Here is a 20,097-nt window from a genome sequence, read left to right as displayed (position 1 = left end):
CTGCTCACGAGCTAGCTTTTCGAGTCGAGTATCAAGTAGCTCGTTTCGGCTCGTTAAGAATTCGAGTCGAGCTCGAGTCCATTCGATCCGAGTATTTATCGAGCCTTGACCGAATCGATTTCGAGTAACTCGCGATCTGTTTCGTCTCATTTACAGCCCTATGGAGACTCAGTTGATAATGGAATCATAACAGACAAAACAATCTTATTTTGCTCTAGAAAATAAAATGGTAATCCAATCAGGTCCATCCTATGAACAACTTCCTATGATATCTCTTCCCCATAAATAAAATTTAATTCCTTATAGATGAAAAACACTAGAGATCAAAGCTATCATAATAATTTTGAAAGTGCTGTTACACTCTTTTTCCTTATCTGAAATTATTTAAGGATTAATTATCGAATATTGATGACTCTTCACTAACTTTGCAGCAAATTTCACATCATTCCCCCTTACCTAAAGTGCACCTCACAACATAAAAAACACCCACAAAAGGAAGTGGGGAAACTTGAAACAAAAGCCTTATACATTAATGAATGAATTTTAAGTACTTTCTTTGAAAGTCAAAACCTTACTCGATTCAACCTCTCTATTACATCTCCTTTCATTCAAAATATTTATATAATTGCTCTGTCATTTTAACACAGCATATTCCTACTCTCTTTTTTTATAGGAATGGGAGGTCTCGTTAAAAACCTCCCACTTAGTAGTCCTTTACCGTGAGGCAAGAACGTAGTAACAGTAGGAGGAAAAGAGTACCTCAATTCATTAATAAAAAACCGATTACATAAGACTTCAAAATAAACTCCTAGAAAATACAAAAACCATAACGCACTCCTCTATCACTTAAACAGGAAAACAGACCAACAAACTAGAACAAGATAATCATTAAACTCAGTTAATGTCTGACTATATCAATGTCTCATCATAATATGCTTGACGAAATTCGTTGAGTCCAACAATAGATATCCTAAATAAGCCCGTCAGTATCAAGTCGCTCAATTAAAAATCAATATAAATAGATGAATCCAACAGTTGTAGATCCGGAAGCAACTAGAGTAATCAAATTAAAAAATAGTATATTAATAGCTTATTTAGATCCCAATTTAATAGTAATAATATCTTTATATTATGAAAATAAAGCTTGAAAATAAACGTTACTGAGAATGTTGAAAAAAACTAGAAAATTGAAATGTGACAAAATCGCCAACTTATTTGTAGATAAAAACATTTTTTTACATGCTACCTGCATGTAAATGCACAGATAAAAATACACAAGTAAATCCCCTAATTTACCTTATTGCATTACCCAAACAAATAAAAGGTACTATAGGGTTACTTAAGAACCTATAAAAACTGAGAAGGGATATTAACAACTATGCATGATGTATGCTAATTCCTTGTTTTTTTCTCTCTTTACATATTAAATTGATAGTGAAATATGAACTGAAAACAAACATCCCCTGCCCTCCAAGAAAAAAGGCCATATAGACTAAAATAAATATATAAAAAGACAAGCAATCTAATCATTAGTGGACTAGCATCAAACAGATGAATGCTACCAAGACAATATCAACAATGTTCACGACATTTTGATATTACCTTAAAACATCAGAAAATCTTCAAATCAAGAAACAAAGACACCGTCAACTCGAATTTAAGAGCCGGTCTAACTTTCTCTAACTCAGCTTCCTTTAGGGATTCCATTGGGAAAACAAACTGTAGAGAAAGTATATTGGCACTCCAAAACTGTAAGCATTCATTGGATATTCCAACAACAGTTTTGTGCAGCAAAAGCACCAGATAACTTGGTAGTAATTCAGGTATATAGCATCGAATGTATGACAACAGAGTGAACAAGTTTATCAGATGTTCATAACCAGATATAGTCATTAGCCCATAATACCAACTTATCCCCATTTTATCTTCAACAATATGATATAAGAAACACCTAATGATAACTCACATTTATCATTTGATAAACCAAATAATCATCACCTTATCAATGAGATCTATAATTTGATCCCATATCAGAGTCTTGACATAGTGAGTATTCTAGATAGTTTTACACCACAAAACCATGCGATTATTAGTACAGATGTCAACTGCAGCTGGCTTGCAAAATGAAAATGTTTAACAGTTCTACTTTTCTTGGATAAAATAAAGACAACTCAGACGAATGGTTTAAAACGAATATCTTTAACAATGAAGAAAAAATGAAAAATGCAGATGAACTTTTATCTTTGAAAGGGAGGGTGGAAAGCAATAGAAAGCACTTCCAAACTAACAATTAGGTTAAAGTGAAAATAACTAGGAAAAAAACTAACTATTAAAAATAGTTATAGATCTGAAGAAAATAAAGATGGCGAAGAAAAGCAAGAAGTCATTATCATATGAAATTCAATTTCAACCAAAAAACACGAATAGTTAAGCAGCTATTACAGTACAATAATCACAAATAAGATTACTAAATTCTCACCGGAATGACAGAATAGAAGCCATTAGGAATTGGCTCAGAAAGCATTCCAGTGCTCCACAAAATCTGTGAGGCTGTCTGAGATGACAATCCATCTTGCTCAAAAGTTCTAGGTGATTCCCTGCTGCTAAAACCCTCTTCCTGAGAACCTAAAGAAACAGAACCAAATTTTTCAATGAAATCCGAAGACCACCATGTTGCATTAGAAGGCCCTTGTTCCGCTGGACCACCAGCATCGTATCGTGTCTCTTCCATGTCCTTAAGTATTTGAAATGAAAAACCATATTCGCCCTTACTTCTCAAGCCATAAAAGATATTTTCAATCTAGGAATAGTTTGCACGCAACAAGTCATTTGATGACAAGCTTCCTTTGCACTGACTCGCTTGAGCTGGAGGCCATCAGACCTAAAGAGAAAAGACCATTATACATAACGAGTAAATTCTTTACTTCTGAATTCAATATACGCATCTACTACCCATTATCAAAGGGGAAACACCTTCAAGCAAATGAAGAAATACGCACAATCAAATATAAAGCAGTGTGCATTCAGAAAGTCTTCAACTTCCTTTAAAAAGCCTTTGATCGAATTAAATTCCAAAAATCTTTCTACACCCTGAATTTCCACATACGATTATTTCAAAAGAACATATAAATCATTTTCTACCAATATCACAATCATCAACCATCAAATATTCAACAAAATTGGTCGATCCCCGCTTAAAAATGAGCAAAATTAACTAATTTCTAGTTAATTCTTATCCACTAAAAATACATTCATTCCAAGTTAGGAAATCAATTGGAGTTCTCAAGTGATAAATAATCGAATAAACACCAAATTAGAAGATCTACTAAGTTACTAACAGAAAACCTAAGCAAACAAATACTTGAAAGGAATCAAAATAAGCAACGCATTCTAAAAAAATTTACACTTCAATCTGACTCTCTTTTGTCACTGATAATCGATAATCTCAAACGGTCGGTCTTTTCCCGATCGACAACAAAATATAATCCAGCCCAAACACGAAAAGGAATAATTACTCAATGGAATATAGCTCGTTTCTTAAATCGTTAGAACTAGGGGGGACGGAAATGAAAAAGAGAAATAACGAAATTTACCACCGGCAGATCCTTGCATTTGAATCGAAAACCGATGGCATTTGAATCTCAACTCCACCGTTCGTGAATTATCCCCATCCTTAAACACAAACTCACCGGCCAAATAGATACTAGTAATTTATTTATTATGGTTATAGAAAACAGGAGAAATGAGAAACGCAAAGTGAAAATTCAAATGCAAACCTAAAGGAGAAGGGAACGAGGAAATGCAAGAGAGAAAGAGCTACTGGGATTTTTCTGATTTAATATTTTTTGATAAATTTGGATTTAATATTAAATAGGGTAAACTACACCTTTGGTAACTAAACTTTACTCTCTCTCCTATTTCACTCACTATACTTTCAATTTATTAAGTGAACTTTATACATTGAATTTTTTTGATAACTCAACCGTTTAACTTTCTAACGGTGTTATGACGTGGATTAAATAAATAGCTTTTAACCGTTAAAAGATAAATAATTAAAAAAATAAGATAAATAATATTTTACCCTACTACTAAACCCTATTAAAAAACTACCCAACTTGACAGCCAAAGGCCACCAACCACATCCCATCTCTTCCGACGAGGGCTAGCCACGCTAGTGACCACAACCACTCGATGGCACAAACTACTCCGACAACAGACAAACGACCACGATTACTCTTAATCTAATCTTATGATCTTTCAGCAGAGTTAAAGATAAAAGTGAATGGTTTCTTCTTCCTCCTCAAATTGTTTCATTGTCTTTTCAATTTTAATTCTCAATTCATTGCCAGTATCCAATGGAGGAAATAACAGTATTTATTAGAGTAACCTAGTTAAGTTATTAACCAATATTTCAACCGAAAAATACCAATTATTTATTCTTCGTGTTTAACCGAAATAAATTCATGCGCTTTGCTTTGGCAAGAATCAAATAATATCGATTAAAGCTGTAACGAGTATAAATAACGAGAGGTTACATTAACTTAAAATTTATTGAGGGATTTCATTTACAGTTTCACCAATTTTCTCTTTTAAACACATGTATTAACAATATTTTAATTTTTATATTTAAAATATTAACTATTTTACCTTTTATTAGTACTATTCATTATCATAAATTGATGACATCACTTCCAGGACTTTAATTGTGATATTTTTGGTTTTCTAGTAGTTTGAAAGAGGTTTTTATAATGCTTTATGATTCCATATTTTCTCAATAAAGTAGGTGGTTAGCTGTCGATTTTATTATTTAATTTTTTCTACACGAATTTTGTTATAAAACTTATAATTTTACATTATATTTATGATTGATAGCTGTCGATTTTATTATTTAATTTTTTAACACATGAATTTTATTATAACACTTTTTTATTAATTTGGGATAAATACAAGACAATATTTGTTCAAAAACAACTCTCAATCATTTGACATTAAACGTTCACTCCTAACATTTTCGTTGCCTCAAAAAATAACAACAATTCTTTTGTACTGAAGTCGCTCGGCGTGATATTATAAAACTTACATTTCAATAAAGTAAAATAAAATTTGACCTGAATGCTTGAGCAGAGGGAGTTTGAGAGGAATTATAATGATTTTGTATCTTCACCTGACAGAGATAAATAAGTAATAATACATATAATTAAATTTAAAAAAAATTGATTATATCAGTAATTAAAGAAAATAGATGATCTACGCATTTAATTACCTATTGATTATAACAATAGCAGCAAATTGAAGATTAGCATAACATTGTAGATGGACATTAAATGTACAATGAGAAGCTCAATTGTGCTTGTTTGGTAGAGTATATAAGTTAAAGAATAGAATGGGTAAATTGGAAAAAGGTAGGGAGTTTTTGTAGGGAACTTAATATCGAAAGATAAAAACAATAAGGGTAAACTACACATTCAGTACATAAGTTATCTTTTTTGGCCCGTTTTAGTACCTAACTTTCAATTTTTTTTTTCAAAATCATGCCTAACGTTTAGTTTTTATTTCATTTTAGTACCCATCGTTAAAAACTTAATGCTTTCAATACATAAACTATAAATTTTAGTCTATTTTATTACCTAAACTTTTAAATTTTTCAAAACTTAAATTTAAATTTTGAATGAGTGCTAAAATGAAAAAAAAAATTAAAGTTTGTAACGGCAAGGTACTAAAATTAAATAAAAACTAAACTTTAAGTATAATTTTAAAAAAAATTACGCGTAATTTACCCAAACAATAATTGCACTAATGAAAATGTAATAGCACTAAATTGAGATCTTATCTTTTAGGCTTCCCTTTCATTGAAGATAAGGTCAAGCTATGCAGTTTTGTCCGATCACTACAGATTCCTGAAGGGAAACACCATGAAATCGCTAGTGATATCAGGCCCATACATCTCTACAACTCAGTAAAATTAGCCCAGTAGACTAGACTGATAAAAAATTGATCTCAAATTAATATGAGCTACTATATTTGCTATAGTGACTTAAAAATAAATTATATTTTTTATTGAAACTCGTCACTTCGATGTAATAAATTCTAACAAAAAAATTATAATATTTAAGAATTAACCATGTCTACGTGACAAGTTTAAATAAAAAATATTATTTAAATAAATTCATCATGTAGATGTGCGAGGAACACTTGGGATGATACCCCCAAATTCTTTTGAAAAAAATTCTTTAATAATTTTATATAAAAAATTATTAAAAATAAATTTAACACTATCTCAAAAGAAATATTCATACCATTTTTCTAAAGTCTGACATTATAATTTAAATCTATTAACTCTTTCATCAATCCCAACCGAACTCCGTCTTAAACCCGTTTTATATCAAAACTAGGACATTATTAGTTCTTCAACATGCTTACTGTTTTAGAAACTTAGAACATAATACCTTAATTATAATTATGTTATAATAGGTACTATGTCAAAATCATAAAATTTATAAATTATATAAAACCATAAGCAGTTTAATAAACTAATAGAAATATTTAGAAATAAGAAATTAATTAAAAAAAGTATTCTTTAGTCTAGATCAAACAAATATAAAAATAACAATACTTTTTCAACTCTCTTATAATTTAAAAATAATGACATAATTATGCTTATATTAAAAGTCCCACTTTAAATCTTAAACTTTTACTTTTGAAAAACAATTGATCTAACGTTTCTCTAGCAAAACTCAACTGCTTAATTACATACTCACATAAAATAAAAGAAAACCAATGACTAACTACACAATGGAAAACTCAAATCGATATAGGGCCAATTTGATATATCTTTTAAAATGTGACTTTTAAAAATATTGTAGAAAATACAATTTAATATTTAACTATTTGAGATAACCGTTAAAAAATGAATTTAAAAAGATGAAATATCACTATAGATATCATGTTATAAATTAAAAATATAACATTTAAAATATATATATATATATATATATATATATATATATATGAATTGTGTCAATTTATAAAATTATAAAAAAAATACAAATACTATCTACTCCAAGCTCCTTTATACTTGAAAATTTACCGATGCATAAATCTGATGGTACCAAATTACAAACTCGTTTTTAAAAAATAATTTGTAAGAGAGAGAACCTCCAAAATTTTAAATTCAAGGTGGGATATAAGATACCTGATCAGAAATTTAGGTCGGTGAAGACACCAACCCATTTTAAAACAAATCTAACTCTCCATTTTTTAATTGATTAAATAAATTATTAATTAAAAAATAAATATCTAAATTATATATAGTTTAGGTTATCCGAAGTTTTTTTTATTAAAATAAATAAATATCTTCAAAGTTAAAGTTTTAAGATCAACTACATCATGACAATTAAAAAATTATCAACCACTCTAAACATGACACATCACATTTATAGATTTTTGAAAATTTTATTTAAAAATATGAAACTATTAATTTCTTTCAAAAATCAATTTTCTAAAAACTAAAACAAAATCTTAAAATCTCAACCCTAAACCCAATATCATTGTCAACCACCACCATCATTGTCGCCAAATGCTCACCCACCCATCAAACTCCAACAATCGATCATTGCCTTATCGTTATCACAATACCCTAAATCCTTAAACTTCTTTTTATTAATCTAGGGTGATTATATATGTTCTAAAGATTCAACTATTTGACAATGAAAACTCAAATACCCCACAAACATTGATACTAGAACTTGAGACATCTAGAGATAACTATCATCCTTTTAATCACCGAGGTTAATTGATTCGTGCTCCAAATCCCTAAACTTAAATTCATAAATCTCCCAAACCCTAGATCTCCAATACCATTGATGCCAAAAAAATTCCTAATCTTAAAATCCATTACCAATAACGCCCCCACCGTCATTAAGCCCCACACCCAACCATCAACAGATCGCATTGTCAATCATCCCCTTATCATTACCCTAAATCTCTAAACTTTTTTTTAAAAAATCCCTAAACTTCTACTGTTTAAAAAATCCCTAAATTCTAACTCAATCTGTAATGGTTGTTAGGAGAAGAGATAATTTCAGGTAACTGTTTCAAGTAAAAATCGTTCATAACTTCTTTATTCATTAATGCCCTTTTTATACAACAATTTGACTAAGCCTGCTTTGACTTATGCAGGTCAAGGAGATACATTTACATTATCACAAATTGGGCCTATCCACTCTAACTCAACAACAACAAAGCGACCCACTTCACTTACTAATCCGACGCCGTTTTCCCCTTATTTTGATTACAACCCCTAGTCAGCAATCCCAATTTCCCAATTTCCTACCCACCGCCTTAACCCTAATTGACTTCCTCAGTAGTGACACAATCCCTAAATCTCCCTAAACACGCTAAATCCCCAATACCTAAATTCCTAACTCCAAAGCCTATTACTATTGTTAGTTGCCACTGTCGTCGAAGAACTCCCACCCACTTTCACATAACTACATTATCGACCATTCCCCTTATTGTCGCCCTAATATCCTAAATCCTTAAACTTAAATAGGAAATTAGGACTCTAGAAATTTAAGAAGGTTTTATAAATTTGGGGGTGTTTTGTAAAAAATAGAAAATTTTGAATTTTATTTTAAAAAAAACTAAAAGAAAAAAATACGTGTTAACACGGATTGGATGACTAATTTCTAACAATTTTTTTAACAGCCACGACAAAATTTACCTTAAAATAGTAACATTGAAAACGTTAGATATCTACTTTGACAAAAAAAAAACTTTAGACACCCAAAATAAACAAGAAAAATATTTTGGGCACTTATTTTACAATTAAGCCAAAAAAATTCAAACTACATGTCGCATTTAATATGGGATCAAAATGCACAAATAATTTTAATATTTATCACCTGCCAAAAATCAATGCCTATGAGACAAACGAAGACAATTACCACCAAGTACAAAACAAAACGCATCTTATTCTCTTATGGGGTGGAAAATGCTTTCACAAACCTAGGCGTCTCTAGTTCTCAATTCACACCATAATACTACTAATATGGCAAAGTTTTTCCAATCCAAGGGGGTTTTTGGTGAAGTCACCAACACAAAACAAAACGCATCTTATTCTCATAGGATTGAGAGCATGCTTTCCAATCCAAGGGGTCTCTAGGTGTAATAATACTAAGTAGATCCTTTTCCAATACCAGGGATCTCTAATAATAATCAGATTGAGATACCTTTAGGTAAACTCTAATAGGGACAACATAACAACTAGCAACGAGAGATGAATTTCAAGTCATGAAGAGAGGGTAACCTCTTTCCAAGAGGCTGCTGGTCCAGGTCCTCCTCTGTTCATAGAGCTTATGGCAATTACGAAGGGCTTAACTTTCTTTGCTTCGTTTCATCAGCGGTTTAAGGAACATGAAATTGTTGAATCAGACAGTAAACTAGCAGTGGAGTGGGTCAAGAGTTATGATCGTTGTCCCTATGTCTACATAGACTAAGTGAAAGACATTGTTTCTATGTTAAGAGATTTCAATGGTATTATTAGATGGGCTGCTAGATCAGCCAATGTTGAGGCTGATACCTTAGCTAAGGCTGGTATTGGCTAGTTTCACTGTTTTGATTAGGTTTTTATAGGCTTTGAGTTGGTTATTGTAAAGGGAGTGTTTTATGTTTGTTGTTTAAACATTATGTATCTTTCGGTTATTAATGAATTCTAAGCACTCTTTTCCTCCTTCCGCTGATCAAGGAGCACTTTGTGCTCCATTAATCATGAAGGGGGTTTTTAACGAGGCCTACTTTCTTAAAAAGAGAGGGTAACCTTGATCATGATGGATTGCTAGATCTACTCGTCACCTAATTTTATTGTTCTCAATGTGAAAAAACTAAAATTATGATTTATCTCACTCTAAGCATGTTAACATGTTGGGAACATAACAGATTGCACGCAATAAGAACAACACTTTGGAAAATGGTCACTTGAACAAATAGAATGCTAAACCGAACTTGTTGAGTTTGATAAGGACTAAAAGAGGGTGGTCGAGAATCAAAATCTTCTCCCCTTCAGTAACCAGCAAATGGAAGCCGACATGATATTGGATAGGTTTGGTCATGGCCTTAACAGTTAAAAATTTTAGGTGAATTGGGTAACTTAAGGTGACAGAATTTATCCTCAACTAGAACTTCCTTCGTAAACCAAACTTCAACCATGCTTAACCATGGTAGCAAGATGTGATCTTATCAAGGGGAAGGTTTGACCAAGCTTTTAGAAACTAGAACTTAGGGCAAGCCTTGACACTTACTCAAAGTAATTAAAACTATTACTTTAAAGCATTTAGTGAAAAACATGAGGTCTACACTCTACATCCTTTTAGTCAACATGAAAAATAATAATGTCAAAAACATCTCACACAACCTAAACCTTATGTTGGTTACCAAGCATCCAAAAGAAAGCTTAATATCTAGATTCCAATGCATATAGTTCTGGTAGAGATTAGTTCCAGTTCACTAAAGATTATAAATTTATAACTAAGAGAGAGAAAAACAAATGGCAGAGAAATTATTCGATATTTCAGTTTCAGCCTACTGGCAAAGATACAATCATGACTATCCAAAAGGAAAGAAATACAACATTTTAAAGGGAGCGAAAATATGAAATTGAAGTATTCATAAACAAACAATGATGGGGGCCTACGAAATAAGTTACAACAGATGCTAACTTTACCCCTTCTTGATCATAACTCTACCACCTATCTTTTTTAATACCTACAACCGTCCACAATATTAAGTGCATCATGCAAGAATTTTACCCTCATATAGCTATCATAGTAAATATCAATAAGATGGATATGAAATTGGGTCACTTGTTCCGTAACGACGTGACCTACGGCGATTAATGCTATCCAATGTTGACCCAAAAACCCTTCGACTGTATTCATAATTGGTATCATTGAAAAGTGATCGATACCCATTAGACTGGTGAGAAACACCAGGGGGAGATAGCACTGGATCAAAACGAACTTTTTAGCACTCATGGAACTCAATAGGCAATGAAGTGACAGTCTACAAAAACAAAGATAATAGAAGAAACAAATAAGAGAAAATTAATCACCTTGGGTGTAACGCGCAGGATAATCTGGGATCCTAGAAGGGGTTGATGACCTCTTTAGCTGCTGAGAGATTTCCATGTGATTAACTACTCCATGGTATTGCCTCGATGTAGCAGGTGTGGCTGCACTGGGAGGGTTTTGTGAAGCCTTGTCTTGCCCAGAAATCTGTTAGGGATTTCAGTCAATATTTTGATACTTGCACAAACAAACTCGGAAGATCAAGATTATGGATCACAAAGGAAACGGAAATATTTCCATTTACACAGCTTAATTGCTTACTCAGTAATTTGTACTAAATCTGGCATTTACTTGTGTAGAATAGGCCAAACAAGTGAAACTTTACCCAAAAGCGCTAGCATAAATTCAACATAAAAAAGAAAAGAAACTCACAGCAAATTTCAAGGTTCGATTATAGAGAGTAACAAGGCCAGAAAAAAGCCTGACAGCATAATCAGCAACGTCCTCGTTCTCGTATTCAACGAAGGCAAATCCTTTGGGCTTATCAGTTTCCTTGTCTCGAGGGATATACAAATCTACTACCCTTCCTGCTTGGATAAGAATTTCATACAGAACTCTATCGCTTACCCTCTCGTCCAAATTTCCTTTTATTTTCCCATAAAAAAATCCAGGTAAGTGCACAACCTAAATAAATAATAATAATTTCATACATACATAAACAACAATAGAGATGTTGATTCTCATAGCAAAAACCGACCTATGTAGACGCTGCAACTAGAATTCCCTGGCATAGCTACTGGAAATACCTACAGAATCGACGAGAAGCAACTTCCGACACCACCACCAAAATAACAATAACAACAATAATAATAACCTTAGGGATGCTCTGATGTTGCGTGATCGGAGGCTTGAGGAGGTATCAATACCAAACTTTCAATCGAGATCCAGGGCGTATTAGGTTGTTTTATGCAGAATTTATCTGGGCAAGGTGAAAAGGGAGGAGAATGGGATCCGAACTTCGGTAACTAACCCAGTTAGTGGCGACCGGAGACGGAGCTGCGGTGGACGGCGTACAGGCGGTCGATCTATGGGATTTTGTGTTAGTTTTAATGATTCAAAGCTTAGGAGCCGGAGGGCTATAGAAGGGGAAATTCAAGGACACGGAAGGCGTAATAGGGCTTTAATGTATTATTTATGGTTTCCATTCAGTTAATAACAAAGATTATAAAAATATCAAATTTTGTTATTGTTTAAAAATAATAAATCAAAATTATAATAATAGAAAATAATTATGAATATTTAAGGTTTCTTATTATTAATAAATAACTATTTTTTTCTCTTCTTCGCACACCTGATTTTGATGAGTGACTCTCTCGAGGAAGAATTTTTGCATACACAATTACTCAAAATCGATACATTGATTAAGTGATATCAAATTACTTACCACTTGAACAAACCTTCTCTAGTATTAAATAACTATTTTAAATATATCAATTCATTCTAAGAACAAATTTTTTTTATTAATAAGGTGATTATAAAGTAATATCTGTTTTAAATACTTTCAGCATCGATTCTTTTAATTATTAAGATAAACTGATTTATGTTAGAAAAATTATTTTTTATTGTTTGTGGACGTGATAAAATGGATAATATATATATATTTTTATTTTGAGTTTTATATCCACTAAGACAATTCTATACCATACATGTTTTGTAAACATCTTATATTTTGATGAGAAAATAATATATACTTCTTTTGTTTTACTATTAGATATATACTTTTCTTGTTATTCGTTATCTTAATATTGTAATAACATTCCAAATTGTATTATGTTAAAAATAATGTATTAACCATTTAATAATTAAATAAAATTTAGAAAAGAATCTTTAAAAAATAAAACAAATAAAAATAGTCAAAAAATCTATTTTACAATAATTTTTAATGATTTTTATTGGGTAAACTACAGAAATGGTCACTTTCGTTTCGATTTTATAAATTTTCTTCACCGAATTAAAAAAATATAAGATTTGATCGCTTTCATTTCATTTCGTTTTGATTAAGATGTGTTCATTGAAGGTTAACGATTGTTAAACTTTTAAACGATTTCAAATTTGTCACTTTCTTTTCATATTTGTACACATCTAGTATCAAATATTGGGAGAGACAAGATACTTAATTTCAAAATAATAGGAATTTATTATGTATTTAAACTAAAAATTGAGGGAGGGAAAGAAAAAGTCCAATTTTACTTAAATTTAAATCTATAATTACTTATTAAGCCAAAAATTTTGAGAGAGAGAAGCCCTCCCACCCCCTACATATTTTAATAATTCTGTAGTTATTATAAAATTGAAGGACTATGTTTATAATTAAACCAATTACCTTAAAATGTAATCTCTTTCTCTTCCCACACTACCACTATTCTCCATCTTCCTTTCCTTTCCTTTCCTTTACGTCGATCCATTTTCCTTTACCAAAATGCCTATCAAAAGAATCTGCCGACTCCACCGCCGATGATTGGCAAGAACGACCCTTATACCATCTTCGTTAACGCCCCCCTGCCATCCATTCTCTTACTGAAATCTCATCCTTATCTTTGTTTCCTTTGTTTTTGCTGTGATTGGTTTTTAGTACGCTAATTCCATCGTTTCGGTACGCAAACGAACAGTGAATTGAAACGACCGAATGAACGAGACTTGTGGGGGTGGGGAGCGAATTAGGTAACACTGCTTTCTCTTTGTTACAGCTAATGACTCTTTAAGCAGGGCAGATGTAAAGAGCCTTTTTGCTAGAACATAAGGAAATGAGATATAGAATGCTCAATCATTCTTGCAGTTGTTGATGTTCGAATCCGTATAATCTCTAGAAATAACAACGATTCTTTTAACTATTGAAGTAAGTTAGTTTATGCAGTTGATGTGTTTTTTTAATTGTTTTGTTCATTGATAAAGTAAATAGACAGCAATATTTTTCAAAGTAAAAACAAATTACTCAAATGGTTGAAGAGTATTTGCACATTCACGTATCGTTTTAGCCGCTACCATACCACTTCAGAAAACTTGACGCCTCAAGATCAAATCCCCGTGATTGAGTACTATAATCTCCAAAGTGTAAACTTTATTTGTACCTTAGGAATTAGGGTAAATTATAAATTTTATCATTCATCCTTTCTACTTGCTTTTATTTTGCTCACTAATTTTTAAACCTATTACTTTAATAACTAAACTTTTGTATTATTTCTGTTCTGGTCACTCTACCAATAAATAACAAATGAGTGATGATATAGTAGACGATGTGATATTAAGTGATTAAGCCTATCGGAGTCCTAAATGTGTTAATATGATTAAAAATATCATGAAGTGTGAGAAATTATCAAAATATCATTGGGTGAGTAAAATTTTAATATTTATTTCATAATTTTTAGAAATTTAATGATAAAAGTAAAAAGAAGTTATAGCATAGTTTAATGGTTTGTGAACTTTACCCAAAGCTCAACAGATGTTTCTGTATATGCATATGGTGGACAGAGATGCAAAAGCTCATAGCACTACACACGAAATAGTAAGAAAAGAATTTTATTTGAAAAGGTGCATGCCCTATCTATCCTACATTGCTAGAACTGAGTGATTGATTGTGCAAGCAAAGCAAGTTGTACCTATATAACTATCCTTAAATTTGGTGTCCCCATGTTAGAATCTCTCCTGGGATGGATCGAAGAAGTGCTGTGGTCCATTTTTATATTTTAGTTTTTTTTCTTTACATTTTTTTATTGATTATCTAATTTCGTATCCCTAAAATTTTTAATATAATTTCTTAAATTCGCACCCCTAACATAAATTTATGCGTCCATCCCAGAATTTGTCTCTCTTAGGCTTTAATTTTTATAAGCTACTGGTAGTTGCTCTACTAAATACACCTTAGTCTATTATCTTCTTTATGTCTCGCCCACCACTTGTATATATTTGCTAATCCTCTTTATTTGTTGCTTCACTTCTAAAACTAACCTTTACTTAAAAAAGTTCCACTGCTTGTTCTAATGTATATGTGATCTTGTCTCTCTCTAATCTCTGATTAAAGTCATCGCCCATATATACTTTGCATCAGCATATCATGTGTTATATTCTAATCTCTAATGTATGATGGAGAGAGAGATGAGTAATGCGAGGCCTTTAAAAGATATGGCAATCTCGACAAGTGGTAATGGAGGAGAGGGCTTGGAAGAGAGGCAGGTTAGAAGTGATGATTACAAGGAAGTGGTGGTGAGGTACAAGGAATGCCTAAAGAACCACGCGGCGGCGATCGGAGGGAACGCCACGGACGGGTGCGGTGAGTTTATGCCGAACGGGGAAGAAGGCTCCCTCGAGGCGCTGATGTGCTCAGCTTGCAGCTGCCACATGAACTTCCATCGGAAAGAGATGGAATGCGGTTGCACCTCGGATTGTTGCCACCGAAAACTTATCTTGGGACCTCATGATTACTTTTCGAGGTCACCCCACGGGGACCCTTCCCCGCATCGGGCCGTGATAATGTCGTTCAAAGGCGGATCGATCCCTTCGGAGACGGACGAGAAGGACGAAGGGCGGATCGTGACGAAGGCGAGGAAAAGGTTTAGGACCAAGTTCAGCCAGGAGCAAAAGGAGAAGATGTTGAGCTTTGCGGAGAAAGCTGAGTGGAGAATTCAGAAGCTGGATGAGAGTGTAGTGCAGCAGTTTTGCCAAGAGATTGGGATCAAGAGGAGAGTCCTCAAGGTGTGGATGCACAATAACAAGCAAAGCTTTGCAAAGAAAAATAATGTATCTGCTGCTTAAATATTAATTAATTAAGCAATATGTATTCATAATCATCTCTTAGGGTTTCTCTTGTCAAGCAAACTCCTACATGTCTAGCAATGTCCTCGGCAATTATAATGTGTTTTTGTATTCCTCACTAGTTATTAATGTTTAACAGCATGAACTGGGGGACCTTTTCTGTGAAATTAACTTACCCCCATTAGTTAAAAAAATCGTTATTTTTCTTATACGTCACGTGTTCAAGGACTAACAACTGTAACAAGATGATTAAGCATTCATTGTCAAATAAATAAAAATATTTAAAAAAATATATTATTTTGTAATCAATATAGCATAATAAAAAAGTATTTGCACCATTTGCTTTTCCTCTTTTGGAAGTAATAGTAAAAAAGGTTTTAATATTTATTACTAATAGTGTCAAATATAAATTTTCTTAAATTAATCTTGGTAAATAAAATATTGTATCTATTCAAGGATAACTCTTAATCATTTAACATTGAACACCCACACCTAGGCATTCGCAGTACTCGAACTCAAGAACTCAAAAAATAAAAATAATTTCTTTACCATTGAGGTCGTTTGGTTCATACACCAAATTACTTTTAAATATAATGTTACTTTATGTGCAAAAATATGGTAAATTATAGGTTTAGTGCCTAAACTATTACTTTCATTTCATTTTGATACCTAAATTTTAATTTTTTTTCAAATTCATACTTAACGTTTACTTTATATTCCATTTTGGTATCATGTTGTTAAAATGAAATGTTGGACATGACATTTTCATAGGTAAATTACATCATTTATCACTCAATTAACTTCTCACTCCTATTTTGGTCATTGAAGTTTAATTTTTTAAATTTAATCACTTAACTTTCAAATTACTCATATTTTAATCACCACAACTTATTTGATTAATATTTCTATAAGGGGCATCTTTTAATTATTATTTTATTAATATAAGATTAAAATAAAAAAGGAATGGGTGAGTTGGAGAGGCTAGTAAGAAGGAAATCGTGAGGATGGGGGTGAGAGGTTGTGATTTAGGATTTTTGGTATAATTTTTGGTTTTGATTATAATTTTAAATTTATTTTTTATTTTAATTATATATTAATAAAAGAATAATAAAAATATCATGTCACAAAAAATATTAATAAAATAAATTAGAGTGATTAAATCATGAGTAATTTAAAAGTTAAGTAGTTAAATTAAAAACTTTTAAACTTTAGTGAGTAAAATAGGAGTGAGAAAATAGTTGAGTAATTAGTGATGTAATTTATTAATAAAAATGCTATGTACAAAAGTTCCGTTAAAAATATTATGTATAATTTTGAAAAAATAAATAAAGTTTAGGTGCCAAAACAGAATAGAAGCAATAGTTTAGGTATTAAATATATAGTTTAGCCAGAAATAATAATTTGTTAGAAATATTATTATTAAGGATAAATTATATCTATGATCATTTAATTATTGTCTCTTTTCACTTTAACCATCAATCTTCTAATTATATCAATCATACTACTTAACTATTTCAACGCGATCAATCAAGCCACCAATTGTTCAGATTTAACGGAGCAACTGAGGTAGCTGTTAAAAGAACTAGTACAATTACAAATATAATCCTTAATACTTATATATTCTATCAATTTAATTTTAATTTAATATTTTTTATCCAATCAAGTGATGATGCATGTCACTCATGAGTACATAGGAATGGGCATGGACTTGAACCCGATAAGTTTATACCCGACTCGACCCAAACTTGTCGGGTTTTTTTTAAAAAAAAATTTGAGTTCCAGTCGGGTCATGTTTTTAGAGGCTGTGTTCAGGTCGGGTTAGGTTCGACTTTGGAGTGAAAAATAATCGACTAAACCCGAAAAAATATAATTTTACCTTTATATTAAGATATAATTACAATATTACCCCTAAATATATATTCAATTAAATCCCAATTTTTATTGAATAAAAATATAATTTTTTAATAAATATATTATTTCGGGTCGGGTCGGATATAATTCGGATTTTATCTCAAAAATTTTGGTCGGATTCAAATTGGATGGAGGATTTCGGATCGAGTCGGATTGACCGAAACCCGACCCGATCCCTATGTGTATACGAATGTATATGTCCGCTCTTGTGGGTACTATAAAATGAGTGCGGATATATGTGCAAGTATACACAATCGAACAAGTAATACAATGATAAGTGAGTATCATCTCCACAGGGATTGGAGGAAGTCGAATAAGTTCTATCAAAGAGTTTTACTTTGTCACCTAAGTAAAGTTAGTGATGGTATGTACAAATGATAATGCTGTGGCAAAATGAGATGAATGTTGTGGAAATAGAATGGTGGTAGAATGGTAGTAGATGGATATGTCGTGGCAAAATAGATTGTGTTTAATGCAAACAAATGAAAATGTCAAGGCAAAATAAAATGTAAATATATGATTTGATTAATAGGACTTTGGCTTTCTCACACGACAAGCAACTATGGAAGTGAGTGATAGGAGTCACTAAGGAAAATCTAAGTCTACTTCTCCGAATGATCTTTCTTCTATACCTAGTCTGCCCGACAGAGTCTACTAAGGTGCCCTATGCTATCTCTAGTAAGGGACTCGACAGATTAAAGATGCCCTGGCAAAACCGATTAGCGTAAACCCCTGCAGTGATCCTATTGGTCCAGATAACAAGATATGTCTCGGCAATACCTTTTTGCGACAACATTAACATCTAACATATCATTCATGCACAACTCCTTTTAGTCGAATGAAATCCTAGCCTTATCTCTAAGGTGGATTAGGCCTAGTTACTACCTAGAACCCCTTGTTTATGTAGTTCCTCCCTAGTTTCTCTCGAACACTAAGGATATATTACCTAGGTATTCTCTCGAACCCTAAGAATCTCCTAAGGAATGGCTACTCTCGTAGCTCCTACAACCTTAAGGCATTAAACTCCATAAACAAAACAGATTATAGCATAGAAAAATCAACCATTCATTGAAATAAAACTTAAACATCCAAAATAAACTCCCACCAAATAGAATTAGTTCATGGTGGGGTTCGAAATAAGCAAGCACAAAGCAAGATTATACGTTCCTTATAACCCAAATAACAAAATATGAAAGTAAAGAACTAAGGGAATGAGAAAAATCCTTCGACGTGCAAAGCCGGAGCTTCCCTCAGCCACCACAAACTACCCCCAACGAACTAGCTCCTCTAGGATGCCTAAAACGCCACTCCCGCAGGCTTGTCATAGAGAAATACCACGGCAAGTAGGATTGACGGAGAAAGATGAGACATTCTCTCTCTAACTTTTTAAGCTCAAATCTGGGTGGAACCAAAGTCTCTAACAATGTGGCTTCATCCTCTATTTATAGGGGAAAATTAACCCTTGAACTAAGAGTTGACTTTCCCAAACCATGGTTAACTTTGCTTGAGAGTCGGGCAAGACAGGTGATGATACAGCCTGGGTAGCTGGCTGAGTGACCGGCATAATCCCGTGGCAGACGCCCAAGGACAGCCAGGATCTGCAGGGTCATGTGGCGTCATCAGCAGAACCGGCGGTTGCAGCGATAATCCCTCCAGGTGTATCTTCGAGGTGGATTTCTCGGGTAGAGCTCTCGGACAGTTGGATATAGCTGGTTTCAAAAAATATCTTCCCGCACTTTAAGCACTTTCAAAATGCCGGATGAACTTGGCAAATTCATTTTGCTCAGTAATCTCCTTATGTCACGGCATTTTCTTTCCTCTTTTCCTTGCTCTCTATACATGAACATCATCAGGCAAGTACCTTTCCCATAAAGTAGCACCGCTGTAAAAATAAAATTCCACGGTGAACTAAAATCCACCACATGCAACTAAATACTTCCAAATGCATATACATGGTCTTAAATGAGCCTTTAAACATCCAATAAATTAAGTCAAAATGCCCCAAAATATGACTTTTTACGAAGTTATCACACCCCCAAACTTAAGCTATTGTTTGTCCTCAAGCAATGGATAGTAATAAGAAAAACAAAGATACCATGACAAGTTCAGAAGCCAAATAGTTTCATGGAATAAAATTTCAGCCCTCAGCACATATGGCTTCAACATGCTAGACTAGGTCGAGAAATCTAGTATTGTCCCCTAGGGCAAGATTCTTTGTGTGGGTGTGTGCGTATTTATATCCAGTCCATGCTTAATAAATTTAAAAATTTTCTAAGCAAGCTTTCCTAATTTGCCATGAAATTTTCTAAATCAG

The 20,097-nt window shown here is 32.5% G+C and overlaps 3 protein-coding genes and 1 long non-coding RNA gene across 4 annotated transcripts in view; 2 read left to right on the top strand and 2 right to left on the bottom strand.

Moving 5' to 3' along the window:
- The window catches only part of LOC120202499 (serine/threonine-protein kinase EDR1-like), a 30,373-nt gene extending 26,908 nt beyond the window's left edge, over positions 1-3,465 (bottom strand). The window contains exons 1-2 of the mRNA XM_039202910.1: positions 3,308-3,465; positions 2,480-2,881 (exon numbers count right to left, since the gene is read on the bottom strand). Of these exons, the coding sequence (XP_039058841.1) occupies positions 2,480-2,731 (252 nt within the window). The 5' untranslated portion in view covers positions 2,732-2,881; positions 3,308-3,465. The remainder of the gene's footprint in view (positions 1-2,479; positions 2,882-3,307) is intronic.
- Positions 3,466-3,591: 126 nt separating this feature from the next.
- Positions 3,592-18,278, top strand: LOC120202510. Its single transcript, XR_005523738.1, has 3 exons — positions 3,592-3,706; positions 7,362-7,366; positions 18,246-18,278. It is a non-coding gene; the product is annotated as an uncharacterized LOC120202510 (long non-coding RNA).
- Positions 10,603-12,227, bottom strand: LOC120202509 (RNA-binding protein 7-like). The gene is made up of 4 exons (XM_039202923.1): positions 11,821-12,227; positions 11,496-11,707; positions 11,108-11,270; positions 10,603-11,000 (listed from the first exon to the last, which is right to left on the bottom strand). The coding sequence occupies exons 1-4, from the start codon at positions 11,852-11,854 to the stop codon at positions 10,831-10,833; spliced, it is 579 nt and encodes a 192-aa protein (XP_039058854.1). The 5' UTR covers positions 11,855-12,227; the 3' UTR covers positions 10,603-10,830.
- LOC120202507 (zinc-finger homeodomain protein 4-like) lies at positions 15,075-15,919 on the top strand. Its single transcript, XM_039202922.1, has one exon. It carries the CDS (start codon positions 15,201-15,203, stop codon positions 15,870-15,872), a length of 672 nt encoding a protein of 223 aa, XP_039058853.1. The 5' UTR covers positions 15,075-15,200; the 3' UTR covers positions 15,873-15,919.
- Positions 18,279-20,097: the final 1,819 nt, after the last annotated feature.

This window comes from Hibiscus syriacus, unplaced genomic scaffold (genome assembly GCF_006381635.1).
Source record: "Hibiscus syriacus cultivar Baekdansim isolate YM2019G1 unplaced genomic scaffold, ASM638163v2 tig00008843_pilon, whole genome shotgun sequence".
Taxonomy (NCBI): Eukaryota; Viridiplantae; Streptophyta; class Magnoliopsida; order Malvales; family Malvaceae; genus Hibiscus; species Hibiscus syriacus.
Note: the sequence above shows the minus strand (reverse complement) of the source record. Positions and strands in the feature narration are given on the sequence as shown.